The sequence below is a fragment of the Paralichthys olivaceus genome, chromosome 23, assembly GCF_024713975.1.
Source record: "Paralichthys olivaceus isolate ysfri-2021 chromosome 23, ASM2471397v2, whole genome shotgun sequence".
In the NCBI taxonomy this organism is placed as follows: domain Eukaryota; kingdom Metazoa; phylum Chordata; class Actinopteri; order Pleuronectiformes; family Paralichthyidae; genus Paralichthys; species Paralichthys olivaceus.
In genome coordinates this window covers 7,942,487-7,960,101 of record NC_091115.1, presented here as the reverse complement: position 1 = coordinate 7,960,101, position 17,615 = coordinate 7,942,487, and the positions used below count along the sequence as shown (strand labels likewise).

At 43.3% G+C, this 17,615-nt stretch overlaps 2 protein-coding genes across 5 annotated transcripts in view; one reads left to right on the top strand and one right to left on the bottom strand.

The window, feature by feature from the left end:
* The window catches only part of wnt5b (wingless-type MMTV integration site family, member 5b), a 71,065-nt gene that overhangs the window by 22,603 nt on the left and 30,847 nt on the right, over nucleotides 1-17,615 (bottom strand). For 2 of the 4 annotated variants that reach the window (XM_069519795.1, XM_069519797.1), the window contains exon 2: nucleotides 13,278-13,371. The exons of the other annotated variants lie outside the window; for them this stretch is intronic. The gene's annotated coding sequence lies outside the window, so the exon portion shown is untranslated. The remainder of the gene's footprint in view (nucleotides 1-13,277; nucleotides 13,372-17,615) is intronic. 4 annotated transcript variants of the gene reach the window in all.
* Nucleotides 5,086-8,792, top strand: fbxl14b (F-box and leucine-rich repeat protein 14b). The gene has a single exon (XM_020092238.2). It carries the CDS (start codon nucleotides 5,755-5,757, stop codon nucleotides 6,955-6,957), a length of 1,203 nt encoding a protein of 400 aa, XP_019947797.1. The 5' UTR covers nucleotides 5,086-5,754; the 3' UTR covers nucleotides 6,958-8,792.

Below are 17,615 nucleotides of genomic sequence, written 5' to 3'. Positions count from 1 at the left end.
TCCTGGCCATGACCCTCTGTGTTCTCCCTCTATTTGCATCTGCTCCCCCTTTCTCTCTTTTTAATCCCATCCTTTTTTTACCTACTGAACTTTTTCTCTTGCTCCTGTCACCTGTGAACTAATACCTCACTGTTCGTTGTCAATGTGACTATAATAGTGCAAATTTATGTTTGGAAATTTGTGATTTACTGACCTTAAAACACATCTTCACATTAAAAATGGAACGATTTGATCCAGGGTTCTTGCTTTTTGTCCCCACGAGGATACAAATACCTCTAATGTGACGAAACACTGGAACACACACACACACACACACGCACACGCACTGTGTTTCAATGCTGCACAGGTGAAGCCCCAGTGAAGCAAAACAACACCTGAAGGAACATAAAAGATTCATCACTTACAGTATACAGTGAGTGCACACACACACACACACACACACACACACACACACACACAAAGCTTTGGTGTGTCTCAGGGCACTGCATTGTCTGCTTTGTCTTTCATATTTTGGTGTGTGTGTGTGTGTGTGTGTGTGTGTGTGTGTGTGTGTGTGTGTGTGTGTGTGTGTGTGTGTGTGTGGACGAGGAGAATCTACACAGTCATGGTAATATCCATTCAGGACGATGTCGCTTTTGGGAGGGGACGTGTTGACACACGCCCACGTAACCTTGGCAACCAGCGATCGCTGTGGGTGCAGATGAGGCACGTTGTCGAAGCGAGCAATTATCCAGTAAGAGCCCTCCCCTGAATCATCAAATGCAGACACATAAAGTCACACAAACAGAAGGAGACACACACATAATGGGTCACATGACGAGCAGAAACACACACAAACAAACACACACACACACACACACACACACACACACACTCACACACACCTGCATGCCACATCTCACTCCTGGCATCACCTCTACATTTCCTCCTCGTCTTATTTCGCCTTTTAGCCCATTTTCTAACCTCCATTTTAATATTCAGAAAGCAGCATGTGGCTGCCCCGCTGCTTCTCCCTCTTCAGCCCTCCTGATACATCCTCTAAAAATACTCCTCTTCCCCTCTTCCTCTGACCTATTCCTTATTTTTCACCCTCTCACTTTTCCTCCTTCCCTGCCCTCATCTAACCATCCCTCGCTCTCTCCTCTCTGGCTCAGTGTGAGTGCTAGCTAGGGCCCAGCGGGTTTTCTAAGAGAGGTATGACACACACGCACGCACACACACAAATGCAGCTGGGCTATGAGGCAGACAGAGGGAGACAGAAAAACAGAACAGAACGCATGCTGAGCAAATACGCACACAGACACACACACACACACACACACACACACAGGCAGGTCATGCAGAGAGAGTCTCGGCTACTGCTGCTGAAGAGAAAGCCTGTGGCACATACGTAGACCTGCCTCTCTCCTCCTCCTCCTCTCTTCATTTCTTCCTCTCTACTTTGTCGTTCTTTCTTCTACCTCTCTCATCTCTAATCATCGAGCTGTGCACATAGAAAATGGAGCAAGTCAGCTGAGTGACTGACTAATGACAAACACACATACACACACACTTCTGATATTAAAGCGTGTGCTAAATAACCTCCTACACAGTGCAGTCTGGCTGGCAATCTTAAAGCCACATTGGCAGCGTTTTATTTTCTGTTTTGAAACCAGCGAACATAAATTTGTCGAGACGACTGCTCCGAGGCCGAGTATCACCGTACACGTTGGTTGAACACATTTTTGGGGCGAGGCAAATCACATTATGGTTTATGAGCGACTAGTTTTTGTGTCCCTGGTAAATCCTGTGACCAGCAACAGCCACGATTTATCCACATTTAGGCTGCTGTTAATCTCCCCATCCTGTTTTTGAACTCAAGGTGTTTGCACTGTCATTATAAAGCTTGGTATTCATGTCAGGATCTCTATTTTGAAAATGCACGACAATGCTCGGGCACCAAGGACGTAGGTGTTGGCAGCCACAGGGGACGGTACAGTTAACTGCTTCTTTTTTGCCCTTGATGAAGAGGGGGGCGTTAAAAATCATCACCAGACAGTTTAGGTCGATAGTAAACGCTTGTTGAGTTTTAAAATGTCGGAATTAATCCAAAGATGTGTGTCTTATAACTGTCCCTGAGTAAACCCATATGGGGAGCTGATTTTATGATGATATGACATAAAAACCATGCTGTATAAAAAGAATATAAACAGGCCTTAAAGTACTAATTAAAACTGACTAAATTAGCCTGTTAGAGCTTCATAAGAGACTGTGAAACCTCCACTTAAATACCCTCAATGTTTTGTTGAAAAGTTCCTTACATCATTGGTTCTGAATTAATTTTAACTTCATATTTCGGCATTCTGAATCTGAGATCAGTGCTGGTTAGAGCAGGAATAAAGACAATAACCACATATTGTTCCATGACAAAGCAGAACTGTATTCATCAGCGCTGTCACATCAATCCCTGAGTCATTCCTCAGAGTATGGAAACATTTAAAGCGTTGTGGTCATGACTGCTCCAGCTAGAGGGAGATGTTCTGACGTATGTTTATATGAGTTTATTCTGTGAATCTAGAATATTTGTTTAATTCTGGTTGAAAATGTGTTGTGTCATGTCATCTAATGGATGCTAATGAAAGGAGATGGTGAGAGGTGAACATAGGGATAAATGAGTGATAACAAAAAGAGTGAAAGCTCCACTAAAGCTGCCTTCAGACGTGCACTGAACTCTGTATGTGAGAATGCAAATGCCCAAGGCATATTTTCCAGAACTATTCCTGCCAGTCCCCCGGTAGAATGTCCGAAACAAGAGTGATATACACGAATGAGACACTGACAAAGTTGAAGATTTGAGTGCTTTTGGCAAATAGGAAGAGAGGAGACTGAAGAGGAGCATGAGGAGGAGATGATGGCGATGAAATGAAAGCAACTTAGAAAACACTGCTTTAATGTGACTAACTCAGACTGGTGGAGTAGCTCTGGTTGAACGTTAACAATGTGAGTCTGCCTTATAGATTTTGTCCTCTATTTCTCATACTTAAGCCATGTTAGGGAAGGAACAGCTATTGTTTAAGAAGAAGGAGAAGTTAGAGAAAGAGAGGATGAGAGGATGAGAGGATGGGAGGATGAGAAGATGAGAGGAAGAAGTGGAGGAAGGGAGGAGAGTTTCTGTCAGTTGTGCACGGCTGCTTCTTTCCATGTAAAAATGCCTGTTTCTGCTGCAGCCCCTCTCCCTCACTGTTATCCTTTACCTGATCGCTGCTGCTGCTCTCTCTCCTATCGCTCTCGCTTTCTCTCTCTTTCTCCTATGTCTCTCTCTCTCTCTCTCTCTCTCTCCTATCTCTCTCTCTCTCCTATCTCTCTGCCTCTAGGTTTCTCATCAGCTCTTCCTCTCTCTCTCCTTTGCTTTTTCTCAACCACTCTGCCACACTCCGCTGGCTCCAGCAAACGGCTCCCCTGTCATATTATCTCACACACACACACATACACACACTCACACTCACACACACTCACACACTCACACACACACATACACACACACCAACAACGAATGCCTATAGAAATGTACTGTTTACATGCAAAGGCCACAGATGCACAGACTCATACGTTTTTCCTGTCTGTGCCTACACAAATGCACACATACATAAAAAACACGTGCACACACACACACAGGCCGAAGCTCCTGAGGGGGCAGAGGGGCCCTCTGCAGGGGAGGAAAGTTTCAGGTTGGTTGACAGCACAAAAAAGACCTTTGTCCTTCTACCTATACTCATGTTTTTGAGAATGTTCTGGCTTTCATACATGAAATAAGCAGTTCAGAAAATATCTATGTTACTATTGATATAGACGTGTATCGGCTGATGTACTCTCAGTACTATCAGTGATTCAAGGATAATTTTGGTTTATCATGAGAGATACATTTTCATTACCACCTCACCCTTTACAAATATATATTCTGTATAAATACCCTGTATTTTTATTACATTTATGATTGAGACGGGTCACAGATGTGGGAGAGAGAAGAGCTCAAATTACACTCACACACACACACACACACACACACACACACACACACACACACACACACACACACACACACATTAACATGGTGTTAAATACTAATCCAACAGGCATTTCAAAATAAAATAAAGTTTGCAATTTTTTTTGATTACATTTACTTTTTTAAACTTTCTTACATTGTTTTCCACGTATCATCATGAACATTACATAATCCTACATCCACGCGCCCAGAGGACGATAACAGCGACCATTTAGACTAAAAACATGGTGTAGAAGACAGCGCTTCTAGTCCAATTTGAATGTGGGGGCTTACGGACACTTGGACGACACCACAGGAGCAAAATGGAGGCATTTTTAGTTTTTTTCTGTTGTTTGAAGAAGTGGTCACCATTTACATAAATTGTATTGGCGGCAACGCTGTTTACTCTTGAAACTCTAAAAGTGTTTTGTGGACTCAGACACTTCCTCCCTCCATCGACACAGTAGTAATGAGTGAATTTTCTGTGAACTATCCCTTTGAACAAAAAAAAAAAACAACTCTCAAGCCTTGTTAATTGATCGATTTATAAATTATAATAACGTGGAGAGTTTGACCCAATGTTGTGTGTTATTGCTCTGGAGGAGATTCTATCTTATATAAATATGTGAGGTTGCTCCTCTTTATTCTCCACGTGTGACCTCCTGTGGTACAGTGTGTGGAGACCGGGCTCCTGCTCTGTTTCCTGTGTGGTCCACTCAAAGGGTTAAAGCCCAAAGTGAACTGAATTGTAAGAAGTTGGTTTCCAAGGGAAACTGTTCGCACCGTTCCAGCTGAGGCGGGAGAGACCAAGTGGCTGACACGGAGGCTGGAGGGGGGGATGCGGGGACGGCGCGAGTTTAAATCGTATAAACTCGCTTATTTAACACCCCCGCAAATATGACACCCTGTTATTAACGCCACATAACTCTCGTGGTGACGCTAAACGCGATGTTGAGGGGTTGAATCAGAATGAATTAAGGAGGTAGTTCTTGTGCGCACCCCCGCCGCTCAGCCGGAGTGAAGCGGTCTCTGCCAAGTCGGTTTGAAAAGAGCAGACAAAGGCTTTGAGCTCAGGACGCCCCTCTCTCTCTCTCCCTCTCTCTCTGTACAAAGACAGCCTCGCTCTACCTTCCCCTCGTCTCTTGCTGTCATGGAGGTGTTTTCGAACAGGCGGCGTTAAGAGCTGCTGCTTCTTTTTTTTTTTTTATTTCCCCCTCCGCAACTTTCTCCTGCTGAAATGTGCGAGCGTCTGGATCCGCGCTCTGCCGAGAGAGGACGTCTTTCCCTGGGTTTAACACAAGGAAGCGTCGCCTGAGAGAGAGAGAGAGAGAGAGAGAGAGGGGGAAGGATCGAAGCTTTTTCCTCCTCTCCTCCACCTCCTCCTCCTTCTCTTCGCCCCCTCTCCTCCTCTTTTTGGCGGAGAGAGGGGCTGAGACAGGAATACACGCTCTTTTTTTTAGTTTTCTGTGTTTTTCTTTTAATGCATTTGAGTCCTACTGCGCCACCAGAGCGGATCACGTGGGGCCGGAGAGAGTTGGATCGATTTTTGCACAGTTCAATGTGAGAAAGAGAGAGAAACAAACAACTCTTATTTCTTCTTTCACTTCCATGGATAACTGGGACTGTTGATACTTTTGCATCAGTGCAAGAGGAGCAAAGGGGGGAGTTGGTTCTTTCTTTCAGCCTTGGAGGTGTGGAGTATTAATTCTTATATGCCTGGGTTTTGAAAAACAATGGAGACGCACATTTCGTGCCTCTTCCCGGAAATTTTGGCCATGATTTTCAGCTATCTGGACGTGAGGGACAAAGGCAGGGTTGCCCAAGTGTGCATCGCTTGGAGGGATGCATCCTACCACAAGTCGGTGTGGAGGGGGGTGGAGGCCAAGCTGCACCTCCGCCGGGCCAATCCCTCCCTGTTCCCCAGCCTCCAGGCCAGGGGCATCCGGAGGGTCCAGATCCTCTCGCTGCGCCGCAGCCTGAGCTATGTGATCCAGGGAATGCCCAACATCGAGTCCCTCAACCTGTCCGGCTGCTACAACCTCACAGATAACGGGCTGGGTCATGCATTCGTGCAGGAGATCCCATCACTGAGGGTTTTGAACCTGAGTCTGTGCAAGCAGATCACAGACTCCAGTCTAGGCAGGATAGCTCAGTATCTGAAGAACCTGGAGGTGCTGGAGCTTGGTGGCTGCAGCAACATCACCAACACTGGGCTTCTCTTGATAGCCTGGGGCCTGCACAGACTCAAGAGCCTCAATCTGAGGTCCTGCAGGCATGTCTCGGATGTGGGGATTGGACATTTGGCGGGCATGACCCGCAGCGCTGCAGAGGGCTGCTTGAACCTGGAGTACCTGACTCTCCAGGACTGTCAAAAACTGACGGACCTGTCTCTCAAGCACATTTCGAAGGGGCTGACAAAGCTCCGGGTACTGAACCTGAGCTTCTGTGGGGGGATCTCGGACGCAGGGATGATCCACCTCTCCCACATGGCCTCTCTGTGGAGCCTCAACCTACGCTCCTGTGACAACATCAGTGACACAGGGACCATGCACCTCGCCATGGGCACCCTAAGGCTCTCTGGACTTGACGTGTCCTTCTGCGACAAGATCGGGGACCAGACCCTGGCGTACATCGCCCAGGGGCTGTACCAGCTCAAGTCACTGTCCCTGTGCTCGTGTCACATTTCTGACGATGGGATAAACCGGATGGTGAGGCAGATGCACGAGCTGAGGACCCTGAACATTGGACAGTGTGTGCGCATCACGGACAAAGGGCTGGAGCTCATAGCGGACCACCTGACCCAGCTGGCGGGCATCGACCTGTATGGATGTACCAAGATCACCAAGAGGGGACTGGAGAGGATCACACAGCTCCCCTGCCTTAAAGTGTTGAACCTGGGACTCTGGCAGATGACAGAGAGTGAGAAAGTGAGGTGATTGAAAATGTTCTTTTGTAAGTGTGTGTGTGTTTTCTTTTTCTTTTTTGGAAGGGGAACATGAGAGCATGAAGAGGGATGTATTGGATGGGAGGAGAAACATCTTTTCTTCTTTAAAAAGAGAAAACCCTCCTGTGTAGGTGCGCTTCTCCCATGTGACCACGATTTTCTGTCCAAATGTTTTGCGTTTCTTTCTGTCGGCCTTGCAGGATCTAAATTAGTGTTTGATATGACTAGAGGAAGAATTAAAACCTGCTTTTTTGTTTTAATCTCATACAAATCAATGCTAGCAATTGTTTTGATCTCACACTGAGTTTTAACATCTCATGAAGTCTGACTTTGGACTGGAGTTACTTCAATGCAAATCATCTCCTCTCACACATTTTCTAAAGGTGTCTAACTATTAGAATAATCAGCTGCATTTACTGACACTTGCTTCTGTGGGAAATCTTGAAGCGTAAACTTGCATTCATCCAGTTTGGCAGATTCCTTTTTATTCTAAAAGCAAAGTGAGGTTTTAAAACTTTGGTAGGAGACTTTTATTTTTCTTACTGTGAGTCTGGATTTGAAACATTTACAACCTAATCTCCGCGACAGCCATCACGCCTAAAGAAACATTTGGCTACCTCGTATGTGGTTGTTTTCAAAGGGTGTATACTGTTAAAAAGGAAAAGAAGGAAGGCGAGAATGAAAGACTGGGAGAAAATGTGCCTAAAGGGACTGTGTCTGCCCCCTCCCCCATCCCTCTTTCCCCCCCCCCCCCTCCTCCCTCCATCCCTCCCTCCCTCCCTCCCTCCTCCGCCAGCAGAGCTGAAAAAAGGAGACCAGGACACAATCTAACTACCTTTGGTAATTTACCCCCCCCACCAAATAAATAAACAACAACAATTTCCCAGAGAAAGCGAAAGCAAGTGGTTAAATGTAGTCCGATTACTTTATGCAAAAAACATAATCTGCTTGTGTACGGGAGCTTTTAAAAAAAATCTTCAATTTTTAGAGATGAAGTCCAACTTTAACAACAATATTAAGGAGACAAGATTTTCAGCTCCCACATTATAGAAATACCTGTAGTCATCCTATAATAACACTAGATAGAGGAATATTTTAAGATACAATATGAGGGGTTGGTATGAGCAGGCCATTATTAAACGCAATATATGTAAGTGTAACCTATTATAGGGGTATTTGGTATTTTATTACAAGGGATGCTGGTGGAAATAAATGTCAGTGGATGTTGTTCAGAGCGTCGTACTTCAAATTGAAGTGATTTCTATGTCTTATCAATACCCTTTATTGATCGAAATGAATCAGGGTTTGCTCTGTTTTTTTTTCTTCTTTATTTTCCCACGTTGATGCCAACACAGGTCGCATTCATATTCATGTTGCTCCAGAGTGAAGAAGAGGGGGATGAACATGTCTTTTTTCCCTCTTCTTTTGCTCCATCTCTCTCCTGAATAAAATAAATATATTTGAGACATGCTTATAGAAGAAGGAGCGATCGATTTCTTTTCTCTCTCTCCTCTGTCTCGGGTTACAAGCGGAATGCATCGCTCTCTCTCTCTCTCTCGCACACACATTTATACGAACGCGCACGAGCACACGGGGCCTGTGTGTGCGTGCTTTAATGTAATGCAAATGACCTGCTAGAAAAATTAATATACGGATGTGCGTCCTGCTGAACAAGCTGTGTGTGTGTTTGAAAAATGAAATTATGTACTGTATATTATGTGTTTGTAAAGAAGAAGAAGAAAAGAAAAAATGCAGAAATCCCAAAATTAAATTGTTTTATATTCTTACGGTTAAAACAATTAAAGATATTTATATAATGAACGAAAAGAGCGGTGTGGACTACTTTTTCTGGAGGTGTAGCACTGTCATTATTGTCTCCATCCTGTCTGTTTTAAACAAAACTGAGTTTCCATGAGGTAATTTGATATTGTTAGTAACAAGGTTTTATCCATATTGATGCATGGCTACAATAAGAGCTTTCATACCAATGCTTTGCTCTAAAATAACCACCCACACTTTTCTGAGTATTGTCCCAGATCAGTCCGGTCTTGCTTCTCAAAAGGGCTGAAAAAAGAAAAAAGATCTGTTGTTTTGTTTCATTATTTACAAGGAAATTTAAAATGGATGCTTGCTGTCTTCATTTGGCTGTAGTGCCAGTGTAATTAATGATCACCAAGGCGTTTATTATTAGGAATCTGTTATTATAGAAAGCAGATTTTTATTTATAAAACCATCAATGTCTATGTTATTTTTATTCTCAAATGCATCATGAAGGTGTTCAGGGCTGCTGGGTTTCATGGTCTCGGAGCTCAGGAGGGTGAACATGGAGGATTTCATTGTTTGATTAGAAGGTTGAGGGTTTTAGTTATGGTTAATTTTTGCAATGCTTTATGTCACATGTGGCAGATCTGCGTCTGTGCGGCTGCATGTGCCGAGTAATGAGAGCTAAAGTTGGTTAGAGCAGATTTCTCTCTCTCTGCTTTCCATCAGGACGTGTTCTGTGTGTGAAGTGACACCACAAACACACACACACACACACGCAGAGGGTTGCCAGGCCGGCCAGTAGCCATTGTCTGTCTTTAGAAGTTAGGAAGGCAGGTTGTGGTGGGGGGATTTTTCTTTCCTTCTTTCCTCTCTTTCTCCTCCTCTTGTTCAGTCACGCATACCAGATCTTAGACCAGGCAGGAGACCCCCCCCTTCTCTTCCTCCTCCTCCTCACTCCCCCCTACCATCTCACAAACACACACACACACACACACACACACACTTCTTTTTAGCATTCCACACCATCATTCAAAGCATTTAAGCATTCTCTCTCTCCTGACTCTCTGTCCATGGGGATTTGGGGATAAAGGCCAGCAGAGGGATTGTTGACCACAGGGACAGAGAGAAAGAAAGAATGAGAGAATGTCAGTGTTTGCTGTTTCTTAAGTTTGCTTTTGCAGGCCTCTGGTCTTGTGCAATAACGCTGCAATGAGCACAAACTGAGATGTGAGAGAGTCGTCCGAGGCATTTTGTGCCACTTTTTCCCTGAAACGGCTAAAAAAAACTATGTTTGAACCAAAGGAAAAATATGTGATATATTTATAGACCTTCTTCTTTACCCATACAATATTATTGTCACTAGTGTTTTTGGCTGAACACCGCAGCAAGGCAACTAAAGAAATACAAGCAAAGAGACGTGACATTATAATGAATTTAAGCTTGATAGATAAATGAATGGAGCGAAGGGAGGCGTGCAGCGTCACCAATTGTTTCTTTATCATTTGACATTTGTGTCTTCAGTCCTCTCCCTGCAGATACAGGGGGGTTAGCGTGACACGGCCGTATCACACGTTTCTACAGAAAGGTCTGCCGGCTGAAATGTAGACTGACGCAGATACAATCAGCTGCATTCAAATGATAATGTGATACTTTATTAATCCCCATCGGGAAAAGGCTCTTTTTGTCTACAGCCTCTCCTCTGGGAGGTCAGGGGTCACGCTCTGCTCCAGAACTGCTCTGCCGGATCTACTGTGTCTTGCTAAAGGACACATCAGCAGGGTGGTGGGGTGGGTTGTCATGTTTTTACATTGGGTCACCTTGGTGTGTGGCGATAGAGCGGGCCACCTGTGAGGCACCACTTCTTTTCATTTTCAAAATACCAATTTCTTTTTTCCCTTTTTTTTCACAATGAAATCGATTCTGCTGAACGCTCTGTGAGGAGAATGCAAGCTCGGCCATTAACGTATAGGTTGCAGTCTCAATTTGCATTTTGAATAATGTGGGCTGGGGGTGAATGAGGCTCTGGAGTTTCACTGCTGGGTGTTCAGCTTTATGTAGATACAGCTCATGATATACTGCACGTTGCTGCTGAGTTTGAACATGCAAGTGCAACACTTCACAGCTCTACTTCCCTTTTGTAGGGAGTCAGTCACACAAATTGACACCCAGTGAAACCACACCACCCCTTCTTTATACTTTTTAGTTTAGACACAAACTCAACAGTCTCTACAGTTTCTAATCTATATAAATTCCACCAATGTGAGAATACAGCAGGAGGACATTAGAAGAACTCTGCCGAGCAAGGGGACGTTTTGGAAGAATAAATATTTCAGGATGAAAAAGAGGAGCTACACATGTAGACAAACTTGGAAAGACAGAGAGGTTCGAGAGCTGGGAATTTATTCAGAGCGTCCTGCCTCCTGCATGCTCTCAGCGGGCGCCACTCTTTGCCTGAACGTTCCGGACATTTTCCTGTTGTTGTGAATCTTTTACTGCGTTGTTCATATGGAAAGAATTCTGGAGTTCATGTCTTAAAACAGCTTCATCAACATGTTAGACCTCATTTAAGTCATCTGGTTGTCTGGTCAGATAAAACGACTGTGACTTACGAGATCAAAAAATAAATCTGGTTTTGACCTAAGTATGTTTTAGTTCAGACATCCATCTCCTTGCTTTAGCTTCAAATGAGAGTATTACCCTTTAACCAATGACAGACCCCAGATATTCTGACACGAATCGTCCACATGGCTTAAAGAAATCTACCACCTGAGGCTGAGAGCTGACGCTGTGCTTCCCCTGCGCAGCTCCACCTCCCCTGTGTGGATGAACCCCACGACAGAGCGAGGCTCTGACACCAGGTTCACTTTTTTCCTGTGTTAACTTAAAAGGTTTCCGAGCGGCAGCCCGTACAGAAACACGTGTGTGTGTGTGACTGTAAGGCAGCTGGGATCAAAGCAGTCATCAAATGGCTTTATGTTTAGAATATATCTCCACATCCTGCCTGTCTGCGTGATTGACAGCTTCTCAACAAGTTAATTCAAACGCTTGCAGGCACCCAAATTAGACAAAGGCCCACATATAGGTCGCTGCAGTGACAAAACCTTTTCATACTATAAACACTACTTCTGCATTTGAGATTTGCTGTGTGTGTGCATGTGTGTGCGTGTGTGAGTGTGTGTGTGTGTGAGGCTGGTAAGTTGTAAAAGTTGAACTGTGACGAGTGTGTTTTACTGCCATCATTAAAGGAACAGTTCACCATTAGAAGGGGAACTGGGGTTCTTCACTACAAAGCAGCGGGGGTATTAGCAGCACGGTGTTACTGCCCTCCCCCACATCTCTCTGTCTTTGGCTGCAACAGCTCCCTGTCTGCCGGCCTGTCTGCCTGCCTGCCTGTCTCTCTGGCCTGTTTTTAGGTCTCTGCCTGTCTGCGGGTCAGCTTTCATCCCTGTTGTTCTTTCTTCTCAACCTATTTCTCTCCACCTTTTGAAGCTTTTTTTCTTCCTGTGTCTTCGTCTCTACCTGCCTCACGTTCCCTTTTCTTTCTTTTCTACCTGCACTCTCTTTCTGTCGTCCCCCTCTCCTCTCCTTCTCCCTCCACCTCCCAACTTTATTTCTTCCTGCCTATTTAATGTATGCCCTCCCTGTCCAACTCCTCTTTCTCCCTCTTCCCCCTCTCACTTTTTCCATTTCCACCCTCCCTCCAACCTTCCTCCTCCTCTCTGCGGCACCTGGTGTCGAGGTGTCGCTGAGGTACAGTAGACGGCTCTTTGAAGTCCCAGGGGCCCTTGGGGCTGTGTGTGTGTGTGTAGAAACTTTTTTATCAGCAGCTACAGTCAAGAACATTTGGTGTTCCTTTGATTTGGTTGTTTTTAATGGTGATACGATCATCCCTGTGCATGTGTATGTACTGCGTGTGTGTGTGCATGTACAACAGAAACATTTCTAGAGCTGCTGTCAGACATACACTGAAGTCTGGACATTTTCCTAAAATTAACCACAGGGGCTGTATGTGAGAACGCAACCACTCTGGAGTCAGTTGCTCCACACATTTTCCCAAAACTTTTTGTGCCAAGTAAAATGTCCGCAAAATGTCAGAGTGAGCGCACGTGACAATACAGCAGGAACATTACTGGAAAATGTGAGCAAGTGAATGTGTGTCGATGATGTTTCTATCCAGAGACGGATGCAAAACTGGAAGGACACGATATCTCAGGATGAAAAAGCGGAGACATACACATAGAGGACGAGGACGACGATGTCAACTTGGAAAGACGAAGAAACAGAAACACTTGATTTTCATATGCCACAGCTCAAATGGATGTTCTGGATATTTTCCTGTTGTGAATGTGAACACGTCTGACCCACACAATTTCAGTAAACTCTAGACTCCTTTCTGTTTATCTCATCTTATCAATAATATAAGTTATAGATCATTTCCTTTAGGTCAGTGGGATTAAGCTTTGTGTTTTGGTCTTTGTTGTTTTAAATTTTAACATCATGAGGTTTAATTAGGATTAGGAACATGGTATGATTTATACTGTAACTTACTGGTTTAAGGCTGGTGCCGTCAACGAACACTGAGGGGAGGAGCAGAGGAGAAACTGTGCCTCTGTCCTAAAGTCTGCTGTAGTCAGCACCCAGCCTGCAGGGAGAGAAAGAGAGCGGGGGCGGTAAGACAGTGAAGGAAGGATAGTGGTAGAAAAAAAGAAGGGAAGGAAAAGGGGAACCGGAGAGAAAGAGATGAGAAAAAGTTGGGTTGAGTTGGTGAGAAAGAGAGGGAGAGCGAGAGTGAGAGAGAGAGAGGAATCCGTGAGTCACTGTTTAACTGTGGGCTGCTAGAAGTCAGCTACCCATGTTAAAATACCGTCTGGGCACACACAGACACACACACACACACACAGAACTCTTGCAAAATACAAAAATCTGCCTCAACTTCTACAATGGTTGGCAGAGGACATGCACACAAAACACACACACACACGTGTTTATTCAAAAATCTTGCGACTGCTTGTCTCATACTTTGCTGCCCAGCAGACCAGCTAATTATTTTCAGTTGGATACCAGACACACACACACACACACACACACACACACACACACACACACACACACACACACACACACACAGACACACACACACACACACACACACACACACACACACACACACACACACACACTCACACACCTCAGCTGCACATTCCTCAGAAAGTAATGAGCTGCTTTTCTACAAAGGTAAGAATTTAGACGAAGGTCAAAAGTAATTCTTTCCATTTAAAAAAGTTTAACTTTGTAGCAAAGGTGGGGGGACGCTGACATCATTCAACACTCAAGTGAATAACTATGGATGATTTTCCAGTTAAGAAAAAGAATAAAGTTAGTGGATTACAATTACTTCTTTCTCTCCTTATGAACAATCTCTGGCAGAGATCTTGCTGTGGTTTCAACTCTGCGCTGCCACTGTGCTACTTTATGCTCAACGTCACATAGATGCAGACGGAGTCATACGCTACTTTTATTTCGACCTATTTTTTCACATTTTCTAAAAAATTACGGATATGGACAGTTCGGAACAACAATTGAGGCTGATGGGAAAATCTGTACTATGTCTTACGAATACCAATTTTGACCTGATGATGGCGCTGCAGAAAAAGTAAAAGTATTAAAATCATCTTTCAAGAAATCTGAATATTTGTAACAGATAATAGGGCAGCGCACTACATTGTTTTTGAGATAATTAAAAAAAGGAGAATTTTCAGATGGTATTTGAACAAATTCACATCATTAGCATACATCAACCCTGGTATCATGGACAGCTGTTGAAAATTTGATGGCAATCCACCAAATAGTTAATGAGATATTTCAGTTTGAATAAACAAAGACACAGCATCTCTAAAGCCACAATGCTGGTACGTTACGAGAGCCCAACATGAAGCTACAGTAGCTTGTTTTCTATCCGACACCAATCTAAAATCCAAATAGTCACGTTATAATGGAAATTATTCATCGCTAATCAAAATGTTGTTGTTTCAGTTCTGTGTTGGTGTGTTTTTCAGCTTCTAGACTGGAGAACCCTTTACTCATTAGCTTCTCTGTTCATTAATTCATCACATGCTGTTATCAGGTCATTTACTGCTCTAGGCCCTTTGCTCATTAGGCAACAAATGCAGATATCAACCATTTCTATGTGTTATGCTCGAATCATAGCCGCACAAAATTGCACACTGTATCAGAATTAGCTATGCTGGAAATGTTTTGAGATGATTTCTCCAGTGTTTTTGCGATTAGTATGTGAGCCAGAAGACATTTTATACACCTGGCATCAGCCATCCTAGGTCGTTTTGCTCAATCAATGTCAGAAGCCAGCCGACTGGATGTGAAAACATCACGCTAAATCTTTAATTTGATATAGGACCGTGCTTCATTCACAATCAAACCATGGATGTTGTTGCAGAATGTTTTATAAAAGCCTCAGCAATTACGACACAAGACTGAAAATTATGCAGCGTGTAACGTTGACTTCTGCTCCCCATTCTTGCTTCACTCGACAGTGGAGAGAGAGAGAGAGATAGAATGGGCAGGGAGAGAGAGAGAGAGAGAGAGAAGTGTGTGCGTATGACATGTTGGTTCTGCCTTTTCTTTGTCTCCATGTGAATCTCTGACAGAAACGTGACAGATAGTTGCAATGTCAAAAACTGGCAGGCTCGCATGCATCCTAATTTGTCAGGTGAGGCAGTGTTTTGGTAGCGTGGGAGGTGCGATGCGTGTTTTGTGTGCTTGTCTTCCAGCGCACGTGTGATTGATACTGTATATGTGCATAATGCATATACACTCAGCTGGTGTCTGCACCTCTGCCGGCTCTCTGTACCTTCCTGTCAGTTCAGCTTGTCATTCAAGCATCAATAAAGAGAAACTTTTCCCTTTCTCTTTACTCAGTTTAAAATTTGTCATGCTCTTCTCCCAGAAAGGGGAAATGGGCAGAAAGGGGAGACAGAGAAACTCCAGCAACAGTCAAGTAGGGTTTTGTCACATGTTTGACAGGAAACCCTGCGCATCGGAACAGAGAGTCTTCACCGCGTTAACAAGGAGGATTTTTTTAGGGGCTTTTTTGGGGGGTAGATGTCAGGATTGTTTGGAGGGCAACAGGGGGAAAGAAGAGTTGGTGGAAAGAGCATGTGATAAAGAATGAAGTTGGATTCCTCACTAAACCCGCAGTGTTGGACAAGCTGTACCCAAAACAAAAAATCAAACCCTACAATTGTTATTTTAAGATTTTGTGATGATGAACAAATCATTTCCATTTTGAGAGAAAATAATAACGAAGATGCAGCATCATAGTTTTAGATAAACTGGCTTTAAACCATTCTCAGGTCTATGCACGGTGAATATGACACATACAGCCAGGACATGATTAGCTTAGCATAGAGTTGTATACTAGCTTTAACAGTGGAGCCAGCCAATGCAACAAGCCTGGCATACTAGCTTCCATTTTCTGAATGGATTATAAAGTTAATGGCACCATAGATCCTCCTAGTTGTTTAATGTTGTAAAAGCTCATGTCTTATTCCATAATTTGAATAATATACACTATAAATTCCTTCTGCCAGTTGTGTATCAGCACCACAAGAGTTGACAAAACCTCTTCCAACACCAGTTCTCGTATTTCAGTCAACTGCTGCCATGGAAACCACAGACAGTTTCCACAATAAATCCACAAAACAATTGTTGTGGTATCATCAGCATTTATATTTCCTTAAAAAAAGAGATTTATCATTAAAAACACATTCCTTAATGCTTAAAAAAATCGTTCATCACAATTTGTTTGTGGGAGCTAAAACTATCAGACTTAGTCCAAACAAGAGTTTTGAAAAGGCCCAACAAGTTATTCAACTAAATGAAAATCTTTTGTTATGATCATATGCTTGATAATGGTCATTAATTACATGTGAAATGTGTCAAATGTTGAACAACGCTGAGACAAATCAATGCAAATGATCAGTTTGAATGGGTTTAAATTGAGTAATTATACTCCACAGAGCTTTGCACTGATACTATTGTTTCACATGTTTTAATTCCCTGAAACTGATGAATGAGAGACAGCCTGAAGTGATTCAAGCATTAGGGAATTCATAGATTGATTTATTCAATGGGACAAAATGCTCTGAACTTTTCCTCAACCTGTATTTAATTTGAGTTTGGACATTTAAGCCATGAGAAAATTCCCACCAAAATGTTATTTAATATTCAATCTATAAAGGTGTGATTGAGACGGAGTAGCACTCTTATCTCTCTGTAAATGAATTACAGTTTCAATTTGCATGTTGAGTGAATTGAACTGAAAGTGCTTCATCCCCAGAGTGTCCAGAGCTCTGGTGTGCATGTTGATAACCAGGCTGCCAATTCAGGATTTGGTAAAAAGCTTGATTCACACATGAGTCAGTCATTTATTGTTTCATAAGTGATCTGTAAGAAGTCTGTGGACATAAAAAACCTAGAAAATATTATATAATTCAATGAGCTAAAATTCTGCTTTTTTCTTATTTTAGGGAAATTCCATATTACATCACATTAAAGTCAACAATCAAGTTACACATGAATGGATGTGTAACATTCAGACACCAAAAATAAAATATTAAAACTTGGGTAAAATCCTTAAACTATCAGGCTACGCTAACTCACACATGACCCAAGAGAGAAAACTTGATATTGCCTCCTAGACATTTCAAAGGAGTTCATTTAGTATGTAAAATGTGATTGTATTCAAAAGAATTTAAGTAATCTTGGGGGTGTAGTATACATAAAATTCAGGGCACCAGCTTTGCCTGACTGTGAGTCGCACAGACCTCATCTTTCCACTGCTGCTTCAACAGATGTGACCGGACTTGA

Coding starts and splice junctions, on each gene's coding strand:
- fbxl14b (XM_020092238.2), top strand. CDS start 5,755: ATGGAGACGCACATTTCGTGCCTCTTCCCGGAAATTTTGGCCATGATT.